We start from the raw sequence: 22,073 nt of genomic DNA, 5'->3' as shown, positions 1-22,073 counted from the left end.
AATCTTTGAGACACTCGATTTTCCACATAAAAAATTTTTGAATTTTAAATTCTCAAAATTTTAATTCTTGGAAATTGGGAAAATTCTTAAAATTTTAGGTAACGTAACCTCATCCTTGTTGATCATGTTCTCCTGCGTGTCGTTTTTCCGAGGTTTTCGATTCTTGCGATTAAAAATTCTTCCAAATTTCCCGAGGCAGAGAGAAACCTGAGAGTGGTCGCGCCGGCGCGCGATTTAGCTTTGCTTCTGCACTTTTGCTCGAGATCGTTTTACTCGACTGTTTAAGCCTGGTCTACAATGGATGTATTAAGTCGTAAGAATTGGCCAATCACAATCGAATTTGAGGAGAATAATCGACTGTGATTGGCCAATTCTTACGACTTACGACTTAATACATCCATTGTAGACCAGGCGTTAGGTGCTTAGTACGCCACTCGCACCCATTTTCTGTTCTAGCCGGCGTTACCGCTTTAAACACGCTTGAATCAAATTAGCAACATCTGCTAGTAAATCTGTGAAACGTTAGATGATTGATGTATTTATTTTCCTAGCATCATTCTATATCTTTATCGCTCATCAAGTGTAGAACAAGGATATTATAGAATAAGCAAATAGCGCTAATAGTACGCTCCCCGAACGCAGCCTAATAAAGTAACCTACTGTTGATAAATTGTTTTCAAATCTCATCTTCGTATATGATTGTATGTTGTAAAAAATGATATAATTTTATAATAAAAAATAAAAGACAATGCAATTCAACAATGATACATGTGTATTTTATATCAATACATTTCTAGTACCGTTTATATAATATATGACAAAAATAACAAAAAAATATTCTAAAGCGACCAATATATTTTATTATATATATATATATATATTAATAATCATAATGTGCTAAGCATAAAAATGCAATTTTACATAAATACGTAAAAGTAAGTATAAATCTTTTAGCAAACTCTAAATGTACATTTAAACGTGAAATAATGTTGGAAAATTGGGAATACCGAAAAGAACATAATAACAATTAATTTTATATTTATATTATTTGGTTTACAGAAGTTAACAAACATAAATTGAATCTAAAGATCAGTTTGCTATAGACATTATTTTTACAAACATATATAAATATATACTCAGTTAAAAAAATAAATGGAATTTTTTATTCGATTCTTGCAGTTTCATAAATGTTATAAAGTAACATTTCATAAGATGAACATTTCGTATAAATTATTAGTGTTAAGTATGATACCATATTATCGCAAAATTTTGTAATTCCTGCAATAAAGTGTCGTTTTATAGTCTTATACATATAATATATTATGCATATATTATTATCTACGTTATTTTAAAGCTAGTATTATTATTAGTATCATTATTAGTACATCTCGGTATCACCAGCAACGAATCGAACCTTGACGAAATATAACGTTGAAAAAATCGAGCGAGCAAAATTATGTTTCGTTATTGGTGAAACCGAAACTAGCTGAACACATTTTCATATCTCTCCACAAATATAGCGTTTTTAATTATAGACATCATAACATTATTACAAGTACCGCTCGATAAACAGATCAATAAAAACAAATTTATTTAACAGAAAAAAGAAATAAAAATTTTACATTTATAAAAGCATTTGTAGTGTCCATATTTTCCTTCTCGTTAAGCTGAGAGAATTATAAAGAATTAAAATATCATCATTAAAATTACGTACAACATCGTAATTTTGTTTTGATAAAATAGACGTAATGTTAATTAAAGTTACATGCGTTTAAAGAGTAGTTACGTTGGAAGACATTTAATTATAAACATAACAGAAGAATATGTAAGTAAATATAAATTATTAATTTTGTTTTAACGTCAAAATTAATTCAAACGGAGCGTGCTAATCGAAACTTGTGGAGTATATAGCATTAAGATATTATTAATTACACGATCATCTGCATTAAAAATGTTATTGGCCCCATTCTGATTTTATTATTGTAATTTGCGCAAAATTTCAACCACTAAGTGCTATATGTAAATATAGAGATAACTTTAAACAATTTCAACAATTCTTATAAACGTAACTCGAATATAAATGGTATTTGCTCGGTTTGTATCTCATAATTTGTACGTTTAGTTCAATATTACTGCGTTATTTTGATTTTCGCAATTAGACATTATGACTCAACCAAAGGGAAGACGAATTAGAACGCTGCTAATAATAGCAGGAGTATTTTCGACAAGTGGCTGAGTACAGTGTGCGTTTAAGTCGTCACTACAAAATAGTGATTCAACTGTTTTTATCGAATGCATCTCTTATATAGATATCATATATATCAACACGATATATATTGCCGGCACGTATTCATTGGATCATATGCGTGAATAAAAATAAGGTATTTCAACTAATATTTTCTGTCTAAAGTATTTCCTTAAAATGAAAGATAAAGAGCAAAAGCAAATTCTACATTTCATAATCATAATTATCCTGTTCTTACAATTAGTACATATATATGTATGTATGTATGTATGAAACATTCCCTTTACATTTCAAATTGTTGGTCATACAAGTATATATTGTCATATCATACAAATAATGTTATGAAAATTTGTGTGTTGTTCTATTTGCCTTAATTTTAGTTTCGCTGCAATTCGAGATCATTAATATATCGGACGATCAGCAGCGAGCGGAAGCGAATCCATGAAGACCCTGGGACCCTGTGTGGTTGCCCACTATTAAATCCAATTATGTCGTAATAAGTTAAACATCATCTCAACCATCCAAATATACCATCTTAAACAGTACATTGCGTTACAGATAATAACCGTTTTAAATTTTACTCATTGATAGTATTTGTAGAGCGTTCTTCCAGCAAAATTTATTAGAAAAATAATTATATTTGTCATTGGCCTATTGCCTCTAATATTTATGCAAGGCGAAAATTGACCTGCTACATATGGAAGATTTAAAGAGTTACTTTAGTGTCACATTGTAATTAATCATATTATCGTTATCGCCGCGAGACGGTAGTAAATGTCGACGATAATCGTTGGTAAAACGTTGCCTTCTAGCGCAATAGTTAGAAAAGCACACGCGGTAATCGTCAGTAAACTTGTTGCAAAGTTTGGCAGTTTGTTTACGTAATCAATATCGAAATCCGCGTCGTTTCCAATCCTAAACGCGAAAAAGACTACTTCATTTGCGCGGAAGTGTAAATTATTTCCGACAAAGTGTATCATAAAAATTTCAGTTTTTTTTTGCGTGTGTAATTTTCGACGTTATCATTTTCTTTCCCTGTTTCTTCTGTGAATGAGAACTCACCGCCAAAAATACGGTCCGATCAGTGTGCTAAATCGTCTGTCAGGATAAACAGTTACGTTATTACAGCATGCAACACTTCTTCTTGTTCTTCTTGTAATTTGGCTTCAGCGGCGGCCGTTCCGACAGTTGAAACTTTCTGACGATTCGCACCAACTCGTGGAAAGCTTGATCGACGTTCATCCGTAGCTTAGCGCTGCACTCAATGTATGGAATCTTCAATTGACGCGCCATATTTTGCGCCTCCTCAATTGATACCTAAAATAAAGATTCAACTGGGTTAGTAAATTGTGGGAGGAAAAACATGGAATTACTTATTATTCTCTGCAGAGAGAAGCGAACGAGGTATGATTTAATCTGCTTACTTATCGACGATACTTACAATCCTGTGATGGTCCAAATCCGCTTTGTTTCCAACCATTAGCATGGGAAACTCATCTCGATCCTTCACCCGAAGTATCTGCCTGTGAAACTTTAATATCTCGTCGAAAGACGAGTGATCGGTGACGGCGAACACGAGGAGGAATCCCTCGCCGCTTCTCATGTATTGTTCGCGCATGGCGCTAAATTCCTCTTGGCCAGCGGTGTCCAAAACTGTAACGCAAACATAGCTCTCTCAATATTCGATTTCTGATTCCGTATTAAACCGGATTCGAATCAAGCGAACGAGTGCGAATAAACACGAGCAAAAATAAAAACAGATCTTAAACTAAATATATAGGTTGATGTATTCTTCGCTTACTGTCGAGTTTGGCTGGCACATCGTCGATAACGCACTGCTTCGTATAGGAATCCTCGATCGTTGGATCATAATCGGTCACGAAATAGCTCTGAAAGCAATTTCAAATAGAGCGTACTTATAGAAAACGTAATATATTATATTTTAGATATTCATTTAACTCAGAAACGGCCACCTGGAATGAATCTTACACCCCAGTATCGAAAAAATAAAGCGTCACGGTAATTATAATGTGCCTCTTTTGTTTGTTTAGTTTTTTGTTTCTCCTTATTATTTTCAAAAAATGTTAAGCAAATCTATATAAGTTCAGTACATATTGTTCTCAAATACTGCTAAACTATAGAACAATCAAAAATATGCAATTAAATACCAAAATATGTAATTAATAACAATAACTTTTATTTGAGGTGTAAAAATCATTCCAAGTAACTGCTTATGCGATAAAAAATTAAAACACGTTTTAAATAAATAAATAAAAAAAGATATAGCCGATCATTCTTGATGAGGAGAATGACAAAAATTCAAACGGCATCTCACGTATTTGCCGATCGTCGGCAAATCGCATTCACGTTTCAAGCCGCATTCGATTTGCGAATATTGCCGCGCGCGTCGCACCCCTTCTGCTCCTCTCCGCCCCCTCGCGCGGGGGCTCGAGGTTTCGTCGGAATCGACGCGCCACGGCGCTGCCGCGTATATGACCATATATGACGATTTTGCCGTACGCGCTGTGACATAATGCCTGAGGCTGAGTTTCCACTGAGCGCGTCACGCGTCGCGTTCGTACGAGTTGAACCAATCAAAACATCCCATTTCATTACATTCTTGTGACGGGATCGAAACGGGATGTTTTGATTGGTTCAACTCGTACGAACGCGACGCGTGACGCGCCCAGTGGAAACTCAGCCTAACCCGTCCAACTACTCCAACTGTTGTTCGTTCTCCTGCCTCGTCGCGTGTAACGCGACCCGACGACGTCTCGCTCGCGTATATTTCGCGATCACACCCCTTTCCCCGTTTCTACTTCGCCCAACGATTCGCTCCGACAGAAATTCTGGAATTCGACGATAACGCGCGTCGCGGCAACAATCGATGCTCCGGAGAGCGGCAAGGACGGGTCGCATCTCGGAGGGACAAGGACGTGAACGAACGCGACGTTTTCCGTTTCTTTCGGAAACTTGGCGAAATTTCCGAACGAAAGGGAAATTGGAGATTGGAGTTCCGTAGAGAGATCCGCGATCGGAAACGCCTCCGCGCGTCGAATCGAACCGCGATCGATCCATCACGGATTCGGACATTCGGCGAAGCATTGCGTTATCGCGTTAGCGGAATGAATCGTTGCTGAAACTTACTTGGATGAATTGTATCGTGATCGCCGATTTTCCGACACCGCCCCCACCCACGACGACGAGCTTGTAGGTCTGCGCGTAGCTCTGTCTGTCAGCGGCTTTCGACATCTTTCTCTCTCGCTCGCTCGCTCGTGTTTGCTTTGCTCTCGTTGGCGCCGCACGCGCGCGATTAAACGCTCATCCCGCGTGCGCTGCGTACGATCGACGGACACGACGTCGACGTCGACACGACCACGGGTGGGACGACGTGTCCCGAGCGGCGCGCGGAAACGGGTACGGGTATCTCGCGGACGACGTTTCTCGCGCCAAGGCTCGTGCGCGCGGCCTCGGACGGTAGACGGTGGCCTCGCCTCGCGGACGAGAGGCGCTCTCGCCAACTTTTTATGGTCGCTGGTCGGGATTCTCCCTCCGCGACGACCGCGACGATGTGTAGGTTTCGCGGATCGCGGTTCGCGGAGCAGTCGCGCGCGGCGCTGCGAGTCTACTCCGTTTGTCCTGGTCACCGGTCATCGCGGTGGTCACCTGGTCACCAAGTCACTCCGTGACTCTCTGTCTCTGGGCCTGGGCCTCCTCCGCGACTTCCGCGAGTTGTAACGTGATTTGTGACAGCCTGCTGATCTACCGTGTTTTACGGATTCTGATGTTGGAATGCCAGTCGTTTAGATAATATTTGTACAGTGCTGTCTTCCAATCCACACGTAAGTATGCCGTTGCCACTCTGAAAATCACCGTTCATTAATTATTTACAGATTAATTAATGTTATATGCTTGAAAACAATTCAGCGCGAGATAGTAAACCTTTCCTGATAAAATAAAATTGCGTATTGCTTTGACAGGTACCGATTCATAAAAAAAAAAAGCTACGTCTGTTAATTGCAAATTCTAAAGCTTTAGTGAAGAGGATTGCTTCGAAAAAGAATTATACATTGTGTATAATTGACTATTGAATAATAAAGTTATCATTTAGCATCTATATTCTTATCTATAACTGATTAATTTACTATGGGATAATAACCTTTCCCGACGAAAGACAATCGTATTGGTTTGATAGATACCAATTCATAAAAGAAAAATATACATTTATTAATTGCAAATCACCTCTAAGCCTTAATGAAGAGGAAAAGAAGATAAGCTTGTGCTTAAAAACAAATAACTGTACACCGCTGATTTCTTTTTGACAGAAAACAATCAAGTTGTTACTTGGCATCTGTATTCTGTATTGCAGATATTCAAAATGAATAGCTCGACAGATCCAAGGCGGCCGGACAAGGAGGTTCGCTACAAGCCACCGGGCTCAAACAATCAGACGCACGTGCAGGACGACATGACTCCGGAGTACATGAACGTTATAGGAATGATCTTCAGTATGTGCGGCTTGATGATGAGACTGAAATGGTGTTCCTGGGTGGCGCTCTACTGCTCCTGCATCAGCTTCGCCAATACGCGAGTGAGCGAGGACGCCAAGCAAATCCTCAGCTGCTTCATGCTGTCGATATCGGCGGTAGTGATGTCCTACTTACAAAATCCACAGCCCATGATACCGCCGTGGGCAAGCGCCATGCAATAAAGTTTCTTTTTTTTACAAATATATGTATGCTCCACGCAGCTTACTTTGTTAACGAACTGTCTCCGTCTTATACGCGAGAAAATTTGAACATTTAACACGGAATCTACTGGAATGAATGACTGTTTATATATCATACAGAGAAGTTTCCTGTAACAAACGAATGAATAATAAATTCACTGTAATAATTTATTATCACTCGGCATGCGACATCGAGTTCGCGTTACATCGATAATTTTTTCGGAATCTTTTCGTTCTATGGTGACTCAATATCCAGATAATCAATTGCATATACATTATATACAGATGTAGCGATTTTCTTCATCGTTTATTTCTTATAAATAGTTCTATGTTAAAATTAATTGTATATTCTGTGCATTTTTTTCTCCAAGGATACTATAAACATTACAATAAATGTTACACTTTCTAAGCATACGTTATACTGACTAGAATTTAAATGCCACTTGGTGCTTTTTTTTTACATAAGTACAGCGACATCAAAACTCCGATTCTTAAGCATATCCTCAAGAAAGGTCATATACTTGACGATCGCATTTTCTTTTGACTATATATAATCGCGACAACGTTTCGCGAAGTATTTCTTTATTCGCCCTAAGTATCGTCGTCAAACTCGAGCGATTTGACTGGAGTGTAATAAAAAGGTACTGAATAATTATTACTACGCCATATCGATTTGTATGTTAAAGCACGTTCTAAGAACGGTACAAATTATATCAAAAACTCGAACAGAATATATATGCGAGATTTGATTTTTATTCGACAAATCCATTTAGAAATATATAAAAATCATGATTTCTATTGTGATCTTAATAAACGATATTGATACAAAATAGGCCGTTACTGCGATATGCAGTACATATTTTAATCTCGATCAAGAGATTTATAGTTAGTTGCAGAAATGTATTTCTCTCTGACACTAGAGGAGAGTAGGAATAGCTTTTCTGACGTAGAATTGAAAATCCTCCCCCAAAAGATAGATAATTTCATATTGCATAATTAACGTCCAGCTTCTTTAATTACGTGTTAAAATAATCGCTCGACTATTGTTCAACATTGTCCTTAGGAACGTGCACAAGTACCTTCTTGTTATTGATATTTAAGCAATCCCGTTTGAACGAGTTATTGTTTAATAATTGTGATTATTACAGTAAGATTATCAATCTGCAATATCTCGAAGAAATGCGTTGCTAGTCGAAACATTCGTATCAAGACGGGACAATGATTGAAGAAAGTATGTTTAAATCTGTAAATCGAAGATGGACAATCGCAAATGCGCAAAAGCGACGTAAAAACGCATTTCAAAGATGTTCTAATTTCATACGTTTTTTAGACTGCCGTTTGGGTCGATTACCTGAGAAATTCGTAGATTGAGTAAGAAGAGGAAATTGGTAAGAAGAAGAATTTGGCACATGGCACGTATATCCAAACGCCTACTTCTAACTACTGTTATCGTGCCTCATGGTCCTCGATTGATTTTATTTCAATTCGCTGAGCTAAAAAGTTCTCTCACAATAAATATTCCTTCTAGTCGAAGTTAAGGAGGATCATACACGAGTCGCACAGAGAGCGATACCATTATTTTGTTTCCTCCATTACGATTGTTTGTCGAGCGAAGGATGCCTTCACGATCGTTGATTACGTCCAGCATTTATCTAGAATCTACGACTAGACGCTGCTCTCTCCTCGTCCCACCAGCGTAATGGGATACACGTATTTTTTCCGTTTGGCGTTGAAGAATGGCGAGCTGTGCTGGCCGGGGGTCGGTGTGGGCGACAGGCCTCGGAGAAGCGGTAACGATGCGTCGCCGCCCACGCCTGTAGCATCGATTCCTTTCTTCCATTCGGCACCTAGATCCGTGGCCGGTGCCATGAGTCCTTTGCACTCCGGTGAACTACGCACGCTAAGAAAGACGTCGTTGCTACTGTCGCGCTGGCCGCAGGAACCCTGAAGACACGATTGCGGACGATCGAAATTTATTTCTTTTAATCGAAAGATAAATTGACCTCTACCTTCGCCTCGTAGAAATCCAAGCTGGACCCGTTGGTGTTATTCTCCTCCTCGTTGAACTCCACCTGGACGCGATGCGAGGTACGGGAGACTCTCGAGGAGTGCGACGACGCGTGGGTCGACGAGTTCTCCGACAAATCGTCCCTGCAACACGCTGCCGTGCACGTCCGTTGTTCTCTGAAATATATATCATATATATTTATAGAATATATACAAGTTCTTCTCTCTGAAAGAAAGTTCAAGAATTATAGAATAAACGGTAGCTCACGCACTAACTTGAATAAAATACTTAGATACAGAGAAAGATCAGCCCTATCGGAATTAAAAGCGATTTTTGATGCGAATGATTCGCGTTATATATCATTCAGAAATCTCTTCTTTATATAGGCAAGTTAAATTTTTCCTTTTAGTACAAACTTTTTTATAGACAAAGGTATATCCACCTCCTAACGATAACGGAGTCCCGTCGTCTCGGGACCGGCGGCGGAAGACCGGCGGCGGCCAGGCTCCTGGCGCTCTCGTAACTCGCCTCGCTGTTGCCGCTGCTGCTGCCGTTGTTGCTGCCCCCCGCGTGCTCCCCCGTCCTCAGGAAGTAGTTCTTCGCCGAGAGCATCGCATAGTGCAGATTATTCTTCAGGTCGTCCGCCGCCGTCGACAAGTTTCCCGGGATCTTGGGGGTGCGTCGCATCGGCCTGGGCGCCGGCACTTCCGGCGACGGCGGACTGCTCGTCGACGCCTCCGACAGCGTCTCCGGCGTGGCCAAGGGTGCCGTGCGCGTCGGGTCGTCCCAACGGCTCGGTCTTCGCGCAAAAGAAAAAGAAAGGGGTGAGTTTCACCCGCGAAGGGAATACCTCGATCATTTCACCATCGAGCTACCGAAACTTCGTTTGCGGATTTCAAGATCCGGACGACACGAACGTCTTCTTCGCGGACCTTGTGTCGTTCGGGAACACTTCCTGCGCGACTGTGATCTTTTATGATTCAATCGTATATCGGTGCGAGACGATAACTTTGAGATGCACGATATCACATATAGCACGGTGAGAGGATTCGGATCTAAGCGAGAGAAGCGAGAGTGAACGAGAGCGTGAAATGAAATTGCTTAAAGATATTCTGAGTGAAGAAAGCGGGTGCGATGATTGATTCATCCTCTTGGATTCCTCGATACCTTTCTGATCAATGATACCTGTGATCCAACGATTCTTCCACCATTCATTCAAATATTCCTCAGAATTCGCTACGGTTTCTCATAAAAATCTACTTTGCCTTTGCGTCATTGAGATATCTCGATTAACGCGCGGACTCTAATAAAATCAAGAATTTCGCGTCAGCAATCGCATTTTCTTTAGACGTCTGGCAATAAGGGTAGCGTTGCTGGCACTAGGTGGTCAGAGTTCAACGTCGTCACTTCTATCGCCGCTATCGGTCTCCTCTTCGGGGTTCCCTCCCTTCTTGTCTTGATACTAATCTTTCGCGGTTCGAAATATTGAAGAAAAAAAAAAATTTCTGGTAAAAAAAAAAGAAATTTTAAAGACTGATTCTATATAGCACCATTACATCCAGCATTAAATTACATCGATTTCAATTATTCGCGCTGCCGGACCGCGAAGGGTTCAAAGTGGTGGTTCATCGTCCTTACGGTTTGCCGTCTTCCGGCCGGGGCGTGTGGAGCAGCTCACTGGCGAGGCTGACGTACTCCCACGGGATACCCCGGGAGTCCACGCTGAGCTCGCGACCGGCCTGCGGTATGTCCGTCGGGCTCTGCAGCGACGTGAAGCTCGTCTCCAGGCAGAGCCGGTGCGGCGGCGTGCCGGCTAGGTGGCCCAATTGATACCTGGACGGGCTGGACGGCGACAGCAGGGCCCGCGTCTCCTGCTCCTGCAGCTCCAGCTCGTGGACCTCGATCGTCTGGTGGTCGCGCGCCGCCTCCGACGACGCCTCCGTCGAGGACGCCAGCCGCTGCGGCTTCGCCGGCCCCAGAGTCGTCACAACCTGGCACGACGCGAGCCACGACGTAGGCGGTATATAGTCGTGTGTCTATCTCGTTACGGAGTAGGTTCGCGAAACTACCAGGTACAAATCGCGTCCGCGAATTTCTCGAGATCGGTTTCTCCCTCGGCCTGCTCGAGATCGTTTTCGTTTTTTGCCTCGAATAGCCTTGGATAATTAAATGTCACGTGAAGATTGAAACGAAGTTACTTCTCGTGGAAAAAGAACAAGGATTCGTCGCCGTCGGTTTGCTAGTTTAATTTTTTACGTTGATATCTTTGTAAGTGTAAGTCTCTTAATGTTCTCTCTTAAGATATCTTACTTAAATAAAGTTTACTTGAGATTTGCAAAAAAAAAAGAAAGATCCATTTTTGACTTGTGTGAATTAGCTCATTACTTACATAAACTTCGTTATAAGCGACACTCGTAAGATTCTTTTTCTATTTTCGATCCTACGTCGCAATTCTAACGTCCAAATTTTGTACCTATAATTTGTCGACACCATATGGATCTTCATTGATCTTGAATCATTATACAATATACTTGGACCCGTTTTAATAATAGTTTTCAATAAATATTTTCACTCTTTTATTACGTTAATTTATCGTCTGAATACTCTGCCGCGTCTACTATCTTCCACGAGAGAAATTTTTAAACCAAGCACAGATACCTTTATCAAGATTTATCAAGATTGATCATATTCGTCAAGATTTTTCTTGAAACTTGCGAGAGCAATTCATGCTGCGACATTTTCCATGCCCATCGCGCATCGGAGAGGGCCAATATCCGCGTTTCAACCGCAAATCAACGATGAACGGTCAATTTGCGTAATAGAGTCAGAAGTAACCGCGAAAATATTTAACGCCGATATAAAGCCGCAAAACGGAAAAACGGAAAAAGGGGATATTTATTCCTCGTCCCGCCGATGAGCGTAAATTCTTTCAATCGCGCAATCTCGACTCTTCTTTTTCTCCTCGCGCGGAAGAATGCGCGTCAAACAATTCTGGCGCGTTTATACGCTCTCCGCTCGCGGCTCGACAAGACGTGCCGCGTTACTCCCATTTCTCTTTTACCGCGGCAATCGAGTTAATCTTTCACGTCGCGTCAGCGAAGCTTCTTTTTGAAAAGATTTAATTCGAGCTTTCTTTACTCAGTCAACATTCAAAGCGTCGCTATTCACCCTATATGAATCTGTTTTGACTTGATTTTTTGAAAGATGTGTGTTGCACGAATTCTTAGATTTTTTTAAATACTTTGTAGATTTTATAGATTCATGGCGAAATTTTTTCGCGAAGGAATAAGCGAGCATTTAGAGAAGCTCTGTATATCTTTGATACTTGATAAAAGCATTTAGGAGCTCTTTATACCTTTGATACTTGACAAGAGGATTGGATTTCTTCCCGCACGTTATATCATATATCGTATTATTACTAGCAGTAGTACTATATTTTTTCATCTTTGTATTTTTGTACGGTATATATTTCTGATTGTACGAATAAGGATCTTCCATTAAAAAATGAGAATTCTTTTACGTAGATTACGGAAATTATTTTTATATATAGAAATTAATAGATAAAAAGATAAAAGCTGTCTTTCGCATTTACATCGTAAGAACAAGATCTTACTTGCGCGATAAAACCGTGTCTTTCACATTGCTGAATAATGGATTATCTTAATTCGCGTACCATCCCCTATGACAGTTATTCTTGCAAACATCAATCTCGGCGCTACTTCCTACTGTTGTCAATCACACCTGTTTCGATCATTATTAGTTGCCAGCATGCAAACCAGACGATACTCTCGCCAAAATCTAGTCTAGAATCAATCAGGCCAATCGACTCTAGTCGAGTGCCGAGTGCACAATGAAGACGATATCATCAATCAGTGCATGATGCGCATGCATTTACGTGTGTATGCGTGTGTGCATGTATAGATATATTGCGTTTACGTGATACCGGTCCCGATCTATATGGACGATCAACGTTGCGTCAGGAAGTGCTTAGTGCTTACCCCTTTACCGGAGCGCGATCGAATAATAATCAAACTCGTCCTGAAACCGACCGACGGACCGACTCTCGGATATTTCAATTCGATTAATGTTTTGTTTATAGATCAAAATTCTCGGTGGGCGATGACGAGTCGAACTTGTCTCATGTAACACGCGATATCCGCGGAATATATTCTGGTTTAATCCCATTGACCACAGAACGTCACAATTTTAATCTAATATCCGCAAGATATCTCAGTTCGATTCCACGGTATTCGTAAAATATTTAATTTTAATATGCTCTGAGCAGAAAGTACCTTGAGGTTTTCGTGAAATAATATCGTATCGAGCAACAATTATGAAGTCTAGCAAACAGAAAAAAATATGACATTTTAATTAATTAAATCTACCACATTGTTTTATAAAATTAAAGTTTGTGTCGCAAGTGTGTAATAGATATCTTTCTTTGGAATGTAATGAAGAATGATTTGTCCTTTATGAGACATTATCGCGGATAAAATGACGCGACAGAGATCGAGAGAGAAAAAATGGAACGTTGAAAATACCCCCGAGAGATGCCTCGGGCACATTTATCCTCGTTTGCACACGGATCAATTCTGGACGTTCGAAAATTCTCGGGGAATAATCCCGGGGATCATTTACGACATTTCGCTACGCGAGGCGCTCTCGAGCCCTGGATCAAGTTCCCCGTCCAAGTACCTTGTGTCGTGGCGCGAGGAGGGTGCGGTAGCGCGGGCGTCCGGTGTACCCCGATGGTGGAGCGCCACGATGCTCGGGTGGTGATCGAGGGGTGGGCCCCTGAACTCGATAGCCGTCGTGTCTATCACCGCGATGGCTGCACTAGCATCGGCCCCCGTTGCCGTCGCTGCCCCCGCTTCTGCGCAGCCCCGATCTCTGCACGCCAACACCTAATCCACATCGCAGCCATGCACCCTCAGCCACCCACTTTGCGCTGATCTCTAACCGCTCTCAATCGCTCAAGGCCGGCCGATTTTTCGCGACGGATTCTTCTAAATACGTTTTGAAATGATCTCGCGGAATACGGTTTTGTAATTAACGTACTAAATTTGTCCAAAAATAAGAAAATTAAACGCTGGATGTCAGTGGGGGGGATTGCTACGTCCGTCGAACCTCGGCAAACTAATTAAGTAATAACCGTTTCTCGTATTTGCCCCGGAATACAGCGGTTCTATTAACAATCCCGCGATTGTGCACTCCTCCTTTTCTTTTTCTGAAAACGCCAGTTGCTAGCTAATCAAGCTGATGAGCAATTAGGGCTCGATTAGGATCAAGCTAAACGTCAACGTCCCTCTCATTGTAGGTCTAAGATGATGGTAACGTGATAAAAGAGATTTGCTGTTGTAACGTTTGCGCGATTTAATTGCCTGACATTGTTATAATTTAACTTCTCGATTCTATTTCGGGCTAAATTACGGCTGTTCGAGTTTTATCGGTATAACGCGAAGATCGTATCTGCTTTTCCTGCCGGAATTTCAATTTAAACTTGCTTAGAACAATCGAACACCCCAATACTGAGTCACGTTAATTTCAATTCGTTCTTTTGGCGGTTTATTACACAAATTCTTCTTTTCCAATAAACACTTTACACTTGTTTGAAAAACTAAAACATGTTTAATCAAGTCCATGCGTATTTATCATTAAACGTATACATTACGATTTAATATTGGCAGAACAAAGTACATTACAAAGCTGACTACGGTAAAGAAATATAGCATAAAGTTGTAATCATATTAATAAAACAATTGAATTGCAGAATGACAAATAGCGGCTACGTGACGCGACTTAAACCAATAAATAACTAATGGGCGCAAATCGAGTGTTATTAATAATGCTCAATGCTTTACGACGCTAAAAAACGCTAAAAAATATACAAATATTTCATATATGTATACATTGTATATGTATATATGTATAATTTCATTTTTATATTTTTTCAGAATTTTTTTATTTTATATCTTGTTTTTAATTCCAAGCGAGTCGTCAATGTCGATACGTCAATGTCAAGAATTAAAAAGCTATTAAAAAGCTTCGATAAATAAACCACGTTGTTCCTGTGGCAGAAAATATTGTATTAATTTAAAAAAACATACATCGCAAATTATACAGAATAACAAAGTTGTTACAAAAATCGTATGCATTCACAAAACGACAAACGTGTAAAACCTTCAATTTATACTTTCGTCTGAATTTTTCGCAGTGGACGTCGTAAAAAAAATATATTGATCCACATTATAATCGTGTATTTAGCGCTTAATACGATCGTCCGAATGTCACATTGCTTTGAAAAAATGGATAAAAATTATGTAAAGTTGTGCAATCGTTTTTAACGGTAAATGCGCGACGAAAATACGAAATGTTTGTTCTTACAAAAGCGTACATACATGTGCCTTTAGTTTTCAATTTGTACTTTAGATCTTAGTCGTTTTGCGTGCAATTAGCTAAAGAGGAAAACGACGGAGAAAGAGTGACGAAGAATACAAATCGATCTCGTACGAGAAACGTAGGGAATAATGCGCATCTTTCCTTTAACAAACGAACCAATAGCGGCCAACTCTCGCTTAATGTATATCAAATTAAATTATAATTATAAAAATATATTATAAAACTGTAACTGTGTGCGTGTCATATATCATAAAAAAAGAAAATTATTAGGAATAAATAATTCTTTATAACTAATAGTCTTGTAATTAAATTATATTAATAATTATTAAGTAATTAATTGAACGATAATTATTAGCATGTATCATAATGACATTCGCCTTATACAACAAATATTACTGAAATGTAGTCTATTTTTAGCGCTCTACTATACGTATATACCTAAAAATATAGAATACAATTTATATTCTATAAAAGAAATTTAGTTTTTTTTTCCTACAATTATCAATTGAGTTGTAACCGTTGGTGTGATATAAATTAATTCGTACGTAAAATTAGTGTTTTTCATGTAAGGGTATCGCGTGCAAACGATAGCGTATTCATATGCCGCTGGTTGGCCACTATTCGACATACATAGAACGATAACGTCACGTGATGTACGAGGGCATGCACGTCAGTCGTGTTACTCTACTTAGGCGGATGTTAGGAGTAATAAGTACAAGAATATTCAACGAACGCACGTTGCACCAAGTAGCAATATCGTCGAAATAATTAAGGTATCCGCGATATCAAAAGCGACTAATTGTGAGTCCATTCAGCAATCACGATAGCGAACCCAATACCAACAAAATAAATTACACTAGACAAATTATCCGAATCTACAGCTACGCTCTACGCTACATCAAGTATAAAATCAAAAATAAATAATCACGCATAGAAAATGCCTCGATGTTTCTTTTTTGTCTGCAACCAACGAAACAATAAATAAGTTTTCTACCAGCTATAAACTAACGAGCGATTCCGCACAAGTCTGTCACTCATTGAGTGTCCTAATCGAAGACATCTCCCTCGATACGCGCGATTATCCCGCGAATCGCGAATTAAATTTCGGTAACGGATCGAGAGGAGGATTTGTCGTTAAAATTAAGATCGCGACTTGCGGGATATCTCATCTCCGCGTGCGACTTGCGGAGAGGACGAATCTCCGGCTGTCAACGCGATTCTGGCAGCGTCTCTTTGCGTCGTCTCGTGCACCTCCACGTCGACGACGATCGACGTGCAATCGACACCCGGGCAAATGCGCGCGCGATCAACGCCGTTAGCGGACTGATCTACGGTCTTGGTCATCCGATCTCGCTGGACCACCTCGTTGAGGATATCGGACCCATCGGCGGTCTCTTCTAAGGGTTCGTAATGGCCCGGTTTCACCGACGGAGTTCGGCTCAGTGGTGTTTGCGACCGTTTTACTTGGTGTCGCACGACGCTCGCGTCCCTGCTTACCTTGTTCAACGCGCGTAACATGTTATCCGGCATGTGGTCCTGTATCATCACCGGGCTGATCAGCACCTCGTCGAAATCGCATGGACTGGCCCACAATGCCTGGTACACCGGGTCGTGCTTGTTCAACACTTGTCTGAAATTCAATGTGAGAGAACGCCTTTGAGCCAACCGCGAATCCCCTAAATTCGTATGAGACTATGATTGATATATCATTTATTTCTGTTGTACGAGTCCTTTTTAAATATTGTAATTATTCCTTGATGAAGCAGAGAAATTCTTTTATCTTTCATTCATATATCAGCAGCATAAATTAATAATAAAAAATGTTTCACATTTACATTTTTGTGCTCGCTATAGAAATTCAATTTTTCGTTTATAATGTTGGAGAACTGAATTTAATATTTTTAAAGCAATCATGTTATGGAAGTTCGTTTTAAACACTTATATCAATTTCGAGGATGGATAGCAAAAATAAAAATGAAATAAGTATTCGTAATAAAAATCTTTAGCAAAACTCTTCTGACAGATATCTTATTATGCTATACGTTAGATTATGTATTATTGTACCTTGAATTTTATTATAATAAATATAAAATAAAATGTCATGCGTGTGCTAATTTGTTTCCTACAAGAGATAATTTACAATGTGGAAGCATGCAGCTCGATCCACGTAAGGACTGTAATCAAAAGACTATGAGTATTAAATTGCCTAATCAATCATGATAGACATATTAAAGCTATCAAAAATTATCAAACCACTTCCCTTGGCGTATATCATCCGTGTGGAATATTCTAATCATGCATATGCATTGTATATCCCGAGGAAGATGGATATAAATTCTCGAAAAAAGAAAGAATCCTTTTTTCTTAACAATCACCGTTGTAAATTAAACAGTATTATAAATTTCTAATTAAATATAATTTATCTTCTTCAAATTTATTAAAAACTAACATTGGTCTTGTAAAATCTATTGCAAAATTATATATAGTTCGAATTTTATGTTACATAAAGATCGTAATTTTGTTACACCAGGATGTAAAACAATTTATACAAAAAATAAAATTCCGATATATGTGAGCATACATTTTTCTCGGGATATTATAGGTAAAAACCATTGCGGAACGAAATTCTAATATCGAAAGATAGCGAGAAGGAGAGTAATATCCTACGTAATAAATATAGGATATAGGCCCAACAGACGCATGCGGGCAATATCTCCAAAATGCAACAACTCAGAGCAGTAGTCCTGAAAATGTAAAAATTATCTGATAGACATACCTCCAATGCGTCTCATACTTCTGCCTAAAAAAAGAAGGCGCGATTAACTTTTCATTTTTTCCGACTCGACGAAGCGAGATCGAACTTGTCTCGCGCGATACAGAAAGGAAACGATTTAGCTTTAGCGTAATCATTCTTTTAGCACCAATAGAGTTAATTTTATTATATTGGAAAAATATAACGGCGTGATGTTAAATAAAAAAGTAAACAACTGGAGCTAAAAATGTATTATTCGGATATTATGTATTACGATTTTCTCATGTATCGTTATACTATTGTTAATAGAAGTATTTAATTTTAAATGAGCGAGACTCAAAGTCATTAATGACGGTGCAATCCAATCTTGGAATAAATAATTTTACGAAGTATTCGAGATCTTCTATTTTAGATACGAAGAGAAATACAATTATTAGCTGGTACTGACTCGCCCTTGTTCGGATGATGTCGCACCACGTGTATGATCCGTCCTGGAGGATATAGGGGCCTGTGCAGAGTCAGAGCGATGCTGGAATCGCTGGGTACTATGGTCTGTGCGCGCGCCCGGTCCTTGTCCCGCTGGTATTCGCTGATGCAACCACCGGCCTCCAGGTTGGCCGCCGACGTGGGTGTCGACCCGCAGCCGCAGCACATCACCGAGCACGCTATTGTCTTCCACTGGAATAATTCGCGGGCAAGCCGACTGTGCTCAACTATCGATCCAGACGTGACAAATGTTGATCCAACTTGAGAGAGTCTTTCTATTTTGTTACCTTAGGATCGACGCTTCTCTTTATAGCGTTGATGAGGTCCGCCCTCAGACTTTCCATCTGTCGAAGCCCGATTCTCGGTACTACGTCCTTGCCCACCACCACGGAGGTAATGAATTCCTGCGTGTACTGCTGGGCAGGCATACTCAACAGTCCACCGGGTGGCCCGAATGAGAAGCACATCAGGTCCGGGTAATCCTGCTTCAGCAGGATCGCGAGAATCGCCGCCGTGCCAGCACCCAACGAGTGTCCCACCAAGATCAGCCCAAATTGATGCGTACCCCTAGAGGAATTCTGCGGCAAAATTCGACAAAAATTCCAAATCCTCTTTTCAATCAATCTCAAAATGTTCTTTGAATTCCGGCATATAAACTCTTTCTAGGATTTCTAGGGAAGTGCAATTACAAAAATATATATTGAATACGAATGTTCGGAGTATCTCCAAAATTGAATTTTATATACGAAAAATAAAACGGATAAAAATACGAATATTTTACGGTTCGATATGTTTTTACCAAAATCTAAACATAGATTGCTACACACAATTTTAGATTATTTTAAATATTTAGTTTTGTCTCTGTCTATTCTCGACAAATTTTTTATCGCGATAAATAAATTCAGTGTACACGCGCAACACTGAATTGTTTATTCATTTGGTACGTTTACGTAACGTACGAAACCGAAAGATTTAATTAAACCAAAATAAAATACACTCAACGATACGTTGGCCGGTCAAATCCGCGATGAAAAGGTTACCGGCACATTTTGCCGCAAGCAAAAACATGTGGATGACCCGGATGGTAAATTTCCGCAATGTATATTCAAGACTTCAATCGATGAGAAAGAGCGGTTTACTTTTTATCGTGTAAAAAAAAAGAGAAAGCTATTAAGGTTCGAAGCAAATGCAATAACTTCGTGCTTTTTTTTAAACGTAAATTAAACGTAAAATTTTTAATATGTATTTTGTTATATATAATGCTAAAATTTGCGCTTACATTCGCTGTTGCGCTTATATTCCGTTATCGGTTATCATGCAAATAACGAGGTAACGTCGATAACACTTCGGGGCTATCGTCTGTTTCGATAACGTGCGACGGGGCACGACTCATTTGCACATAATATGCTTACCTTTGCGCGAGCACGCCCGATAATGTCCTCCTCCAGCAGCTTCTTGCGTATATATTCGGCGGTCTGCACCATCCCCTTGTGTCCGAACCAGTCCTCCCTCGGCGGCGACAAAGGCAACACTTCGCCCTCGGCGTTCAAGTCCGTCAGCACGTCCTTCATGCTTAAGGTCCCTCGTATACTGATCACGATCTATATATACGTGTAAAAGAAACGCGTGATTGAAAAGGAAGAGATAGAAAAAGAAAATAAGGAAGTCGGTAATAATTTTCTGAAGGAAAATATAAAGTCTCCGAGATGTTAAAACAGTAAAAAATAATATAATTATAATAGATTGATAACGTTAATATTGATATAAAAAACCGAGAAATTCGTTAATTTTAATTAACTCTTTTGCTGTTGAGGAAAATGATTAATTCTCCGGTTCACAATTAAAATCTTATTCTAATCTAGCTGATTCTATCAAGCATGCTTCACTGCAGTAAATTAATCTGGATATCGATAGAGAGGATAGATCTTGAACTCTTCGTTTAAAAAGCTAATGCAGCTTCGCGACGATTAACGAACGATAAACCGCGGCCGACAGCGACAAACCTTTCTCTTGGTGTAATCGAGCGCGACGTAGAACGGCGTCTCGCCAACGTCAACGTGGAAGGTCGTATAGACGACTTCGATCTCCCCAAAGTCGAGCATTTTGCTCATGGCGGCGTAGTTGCATCGGCAGCAATTGTCCTCGATGATCGTTGGGATGTCCTCGTGATGAGAGCCGCACGGAAGGCAGTGGCAACATTGCAATCTGCACCGCGCGGAGGAGAAGATAAACAAGATAAAGCGGAGGCGACGTCGTGGCCAATGTATCTATATGTAGTCGCGGATGAGGTGTCACGAAGACAAAAAGGGTGAGGTGTCGCGGATGAGGTGTCACAGGCCTGTATATACGCGAAAATACTGACACAACGAAAATTATAACGGCATACAGTACCTTTTAAATTGACAACCTGTCGCGATCAACTCAGTTATAACTTACGCACCTGTTTCGTTTTATTCTACAACGTTACCGTTACCGTCTCGCAGTTATTCGTATTTCAATGTATTGACTTTTGACTTTAATATCCTTCAACTTTTCTTCTCTCACACTTTCTCGTTATCTCCGTTTCACGATATTTTCCTATATCAAAGTTTTCCTATAGACTTACGTCGCAATAAATTCAAAATTTACAATATACCTGTACAAGATGAGTTTTATAGCGTTACGAGATATGAGAAGTAAAACGAATTTATGAATACTCAAACGCAAAGAATGGAATATCCTTAAGATAATCGAGAATAGAGTATTTTTTGTTCTGTAAAATATTTTGTGTGCAACGTAAATCCGTAACAAATCTATGTTGCAAAAAAAATTCGCTTTTAATCTTTTAAAATTAAAAATTTTGCCTGTTGGTGATATTCCGATTGTAATACTTTGTTACAATTACCTGGAGAACGCATATTAAGCGATAATATGGCAAGCTTCGAGCCTCGAAATTACCTGGTGCATAACTGGCAGATTTGGGTGGAGGGATCGATGAGAAACATGGGCCAACCGTAGGCGGCGAGGGCAAAGTGCATGTAATGGATGGCCAACTGGAAGTGGCCCAAGTCTCCGTCTTCCGTCAGGGACAGGAACTTTGTGCGCGGAGTGACCGGCACTCCCGACAGGAACTCGTACGTGTCGTTCTTGCGCTGCTTAACTATCAACTCGCGCTCGATCTTTTGAAATTTTCTGAGCAGCACCAGACCAGCTACCACGTCCGATGGCACCACGTCCAGGTCGCGGAAGAAGTCGCTCAGCAACCGGGCGATGTCGGCGAACGAGTTCTGCGAACAGCGAACACATCGTTCTTCCTGTCAACATATTCGCGATACAACGCACGATTCTTTGTTGAAAATCAAAATAATTTTTCTTTCGGCAAAATTCAATTCAACCTTTGCACCGCTCCGTGCTTCCTCTGTGATCTCTATATTCAATTTTCTAAATTCAATTTTCTCTATTTAATATATTAAAA

General features: G+C 39.9%; 3 protein-coding genes across 8 annotated transcripts in view; 1 reads left to right on the top strand and 2 right to left on the bottom strand.

Annotated features, from left to right (window-relative positions):
* Positions 1-1,195: 1,195 nt before the first annotated feature.
* Ras64b (ras-like protein 2) lies at positions 1,196-5,769 on the bottom strand. Of its 3 annotated transcripts, none has more exons than XR_013259675.1 (5): positions 5,393-5,769; positions 4,047-4,134; positions 3,687-3,898; positions 3,308-3,562; positions 1,196-3,160 (listed from the first exon to the last, which is right to left on the bottom strand). XR_013259675.1 is itself a non-coding variant. In XM_077423148.1 (4 exons), the coding sequence occupies exons 1-4, from the start codon at positions 5,495-5,497 to the stop codon at positions 3,368-3,370; spliced, it is 600 nt and encodes a 199-aa protein (XP_077279274.1). In that variant the 5' UTR covers positions 5,498-5,767; the 3' UTR covers positions 1,196-3,367. The 3 variants fall into 3 exon arrangements, 1 of the variants encoding a protein (XP_077279274.1); XR_013259676.1 differs by having other exon boundaries at positions 1,196-2,718; positions 5,393-5,768; XM_077423148.1 differs by having other exon boundaries at positions 1,196-3,562; positions 5,393-5,767.
* Positions 5,770-5,891: 122 nt separating this feature from the next.
* Positions 5,892-7,113, top strand: LOC143906870 (PAT complex subunit Asterix). The gene is made up of 2 exons (XM_077423207.1): positions 5,892-6,087; positions 6,615-7,113. Exon 2 carries the CDS (start codon positions 6,624-6,626, stop codon positions 6,954-6,956), a length of 333 nt encoding a protein of 110 aa, XP_077279333.1. The 5' UTR covers positions 5,892-6,087; positions 6,615-6,623; the 3' UTR covers positions 6,957-7,113.
* Positions 7,114-7,128: 15 nt separating this feature from the next.
* The window catches only part of Inae (inactivation no afterpotential E), a 38,865-nt gene continuing 23,920 nt past the window's right edge, over positions 7,129-22,073 (bottom strand). Inside the window, exons 6-16 of one of the 4 annotated variants that reach the window (XM_077422805.1) lie at positions 21,557-21,885; positions 20,623-20,824; positions 20,032-20,220; positions 18,907-19,197; positions 18,582-18,811; positions 18,158-18,181; positions 16,879-17,011; positions 10,621-10,973; positions 9,425-9,781; positions 8,984-9,158; positions 7,129-8,918 (exon numbers count right to left, since the gene is read on the bottom strand). In XM_077422805.1, coding sequence (XP_077278931.1) covers positions 8,640-8,918; positions 8,984-9,158; positions 9,425-9,781; positions 10,621-10,973; positions 16,879-17,011; positions 18,158-18,181; positions 18,582-18,811; positions 18,907-19,197; positions 20,032-20,220; positions 20,623-20,824; positions 21,557-21,885 — 2,562 coding nt within the window. In that variant the 3' untranslated portion in view covers positions 7,129-8,639. Of the gene's footprint in view, positions 8,919-8,983; positions 9,159-9,424; positions 9,782-10,620; positions 10,974-13,677; positions 13,887-16,878; positions 17,012-18,157; positions 18,182-18,581; positions 18,812-18,906; positions 19,198-20,031; positions 20,221-20,622; positions 20,825-21,556; positions 21,886-22,073 lie in introns of all 4 variants that reach the window. The other 3 variants (XM_077422797.1, XM_077422813.1, XM_077422807.1) reach the window with 3 other exon arrangements.

This window comes from Temnothorax americanus, unplaced genomic scaffold (genome assembly GCF_048541705.1).
Source record: "Temnothorax americanus isolate GAGA-0224 unplaced genomic scaffold, ASM4854170v1 Scaffold11, whole genome shotgun sequence".
Classification (NCBI taxonomy): domain Eukaryota; kingdom Metazoa; phylum Arthropoda; class Insecta; order Hymenoptera; family Formicidae; genus Temnothorax; species Temnothorax americanus.
The sequence above is the reverse complement of the archived record's forward strand: the minus strand, read 5'-3'. Positions and strand labels throughout refer to the sequence as shown.

Excerpts from the sequence above, each read along its gene's own strand:
- Ras64b (XM_077423148.1), bottom strand. The coding sequence starts at position 5,497 with ATGTCGAAAGCCGCTGACAGACAGAGCTACGCGCAGACCTACAAGCTC. Across the intron at positions 3,899-4,046 it reads TGTGCCAGCCAAACTCGACA|TTTTGGACACCGCTGGCCAA; the intron begins GTAAGCGAAGAA and ends TTTGCGTTACAG. Across the intron at positions 3,563-3,686 it reads ATTTGGACCATCACAGGATT|GTATCAATTGAGGAGGCGCA; the intron begins GTAAGTATCGTC and ends TCTTTATTTTAG.
- LOC143906870 (XM_077423207.1), top strand. The coding sequence starts at position 6,624 with ATGAATAGCTCGACAGATCCAAGGCGGCCGGACAAGGAGGTTCGCTAC.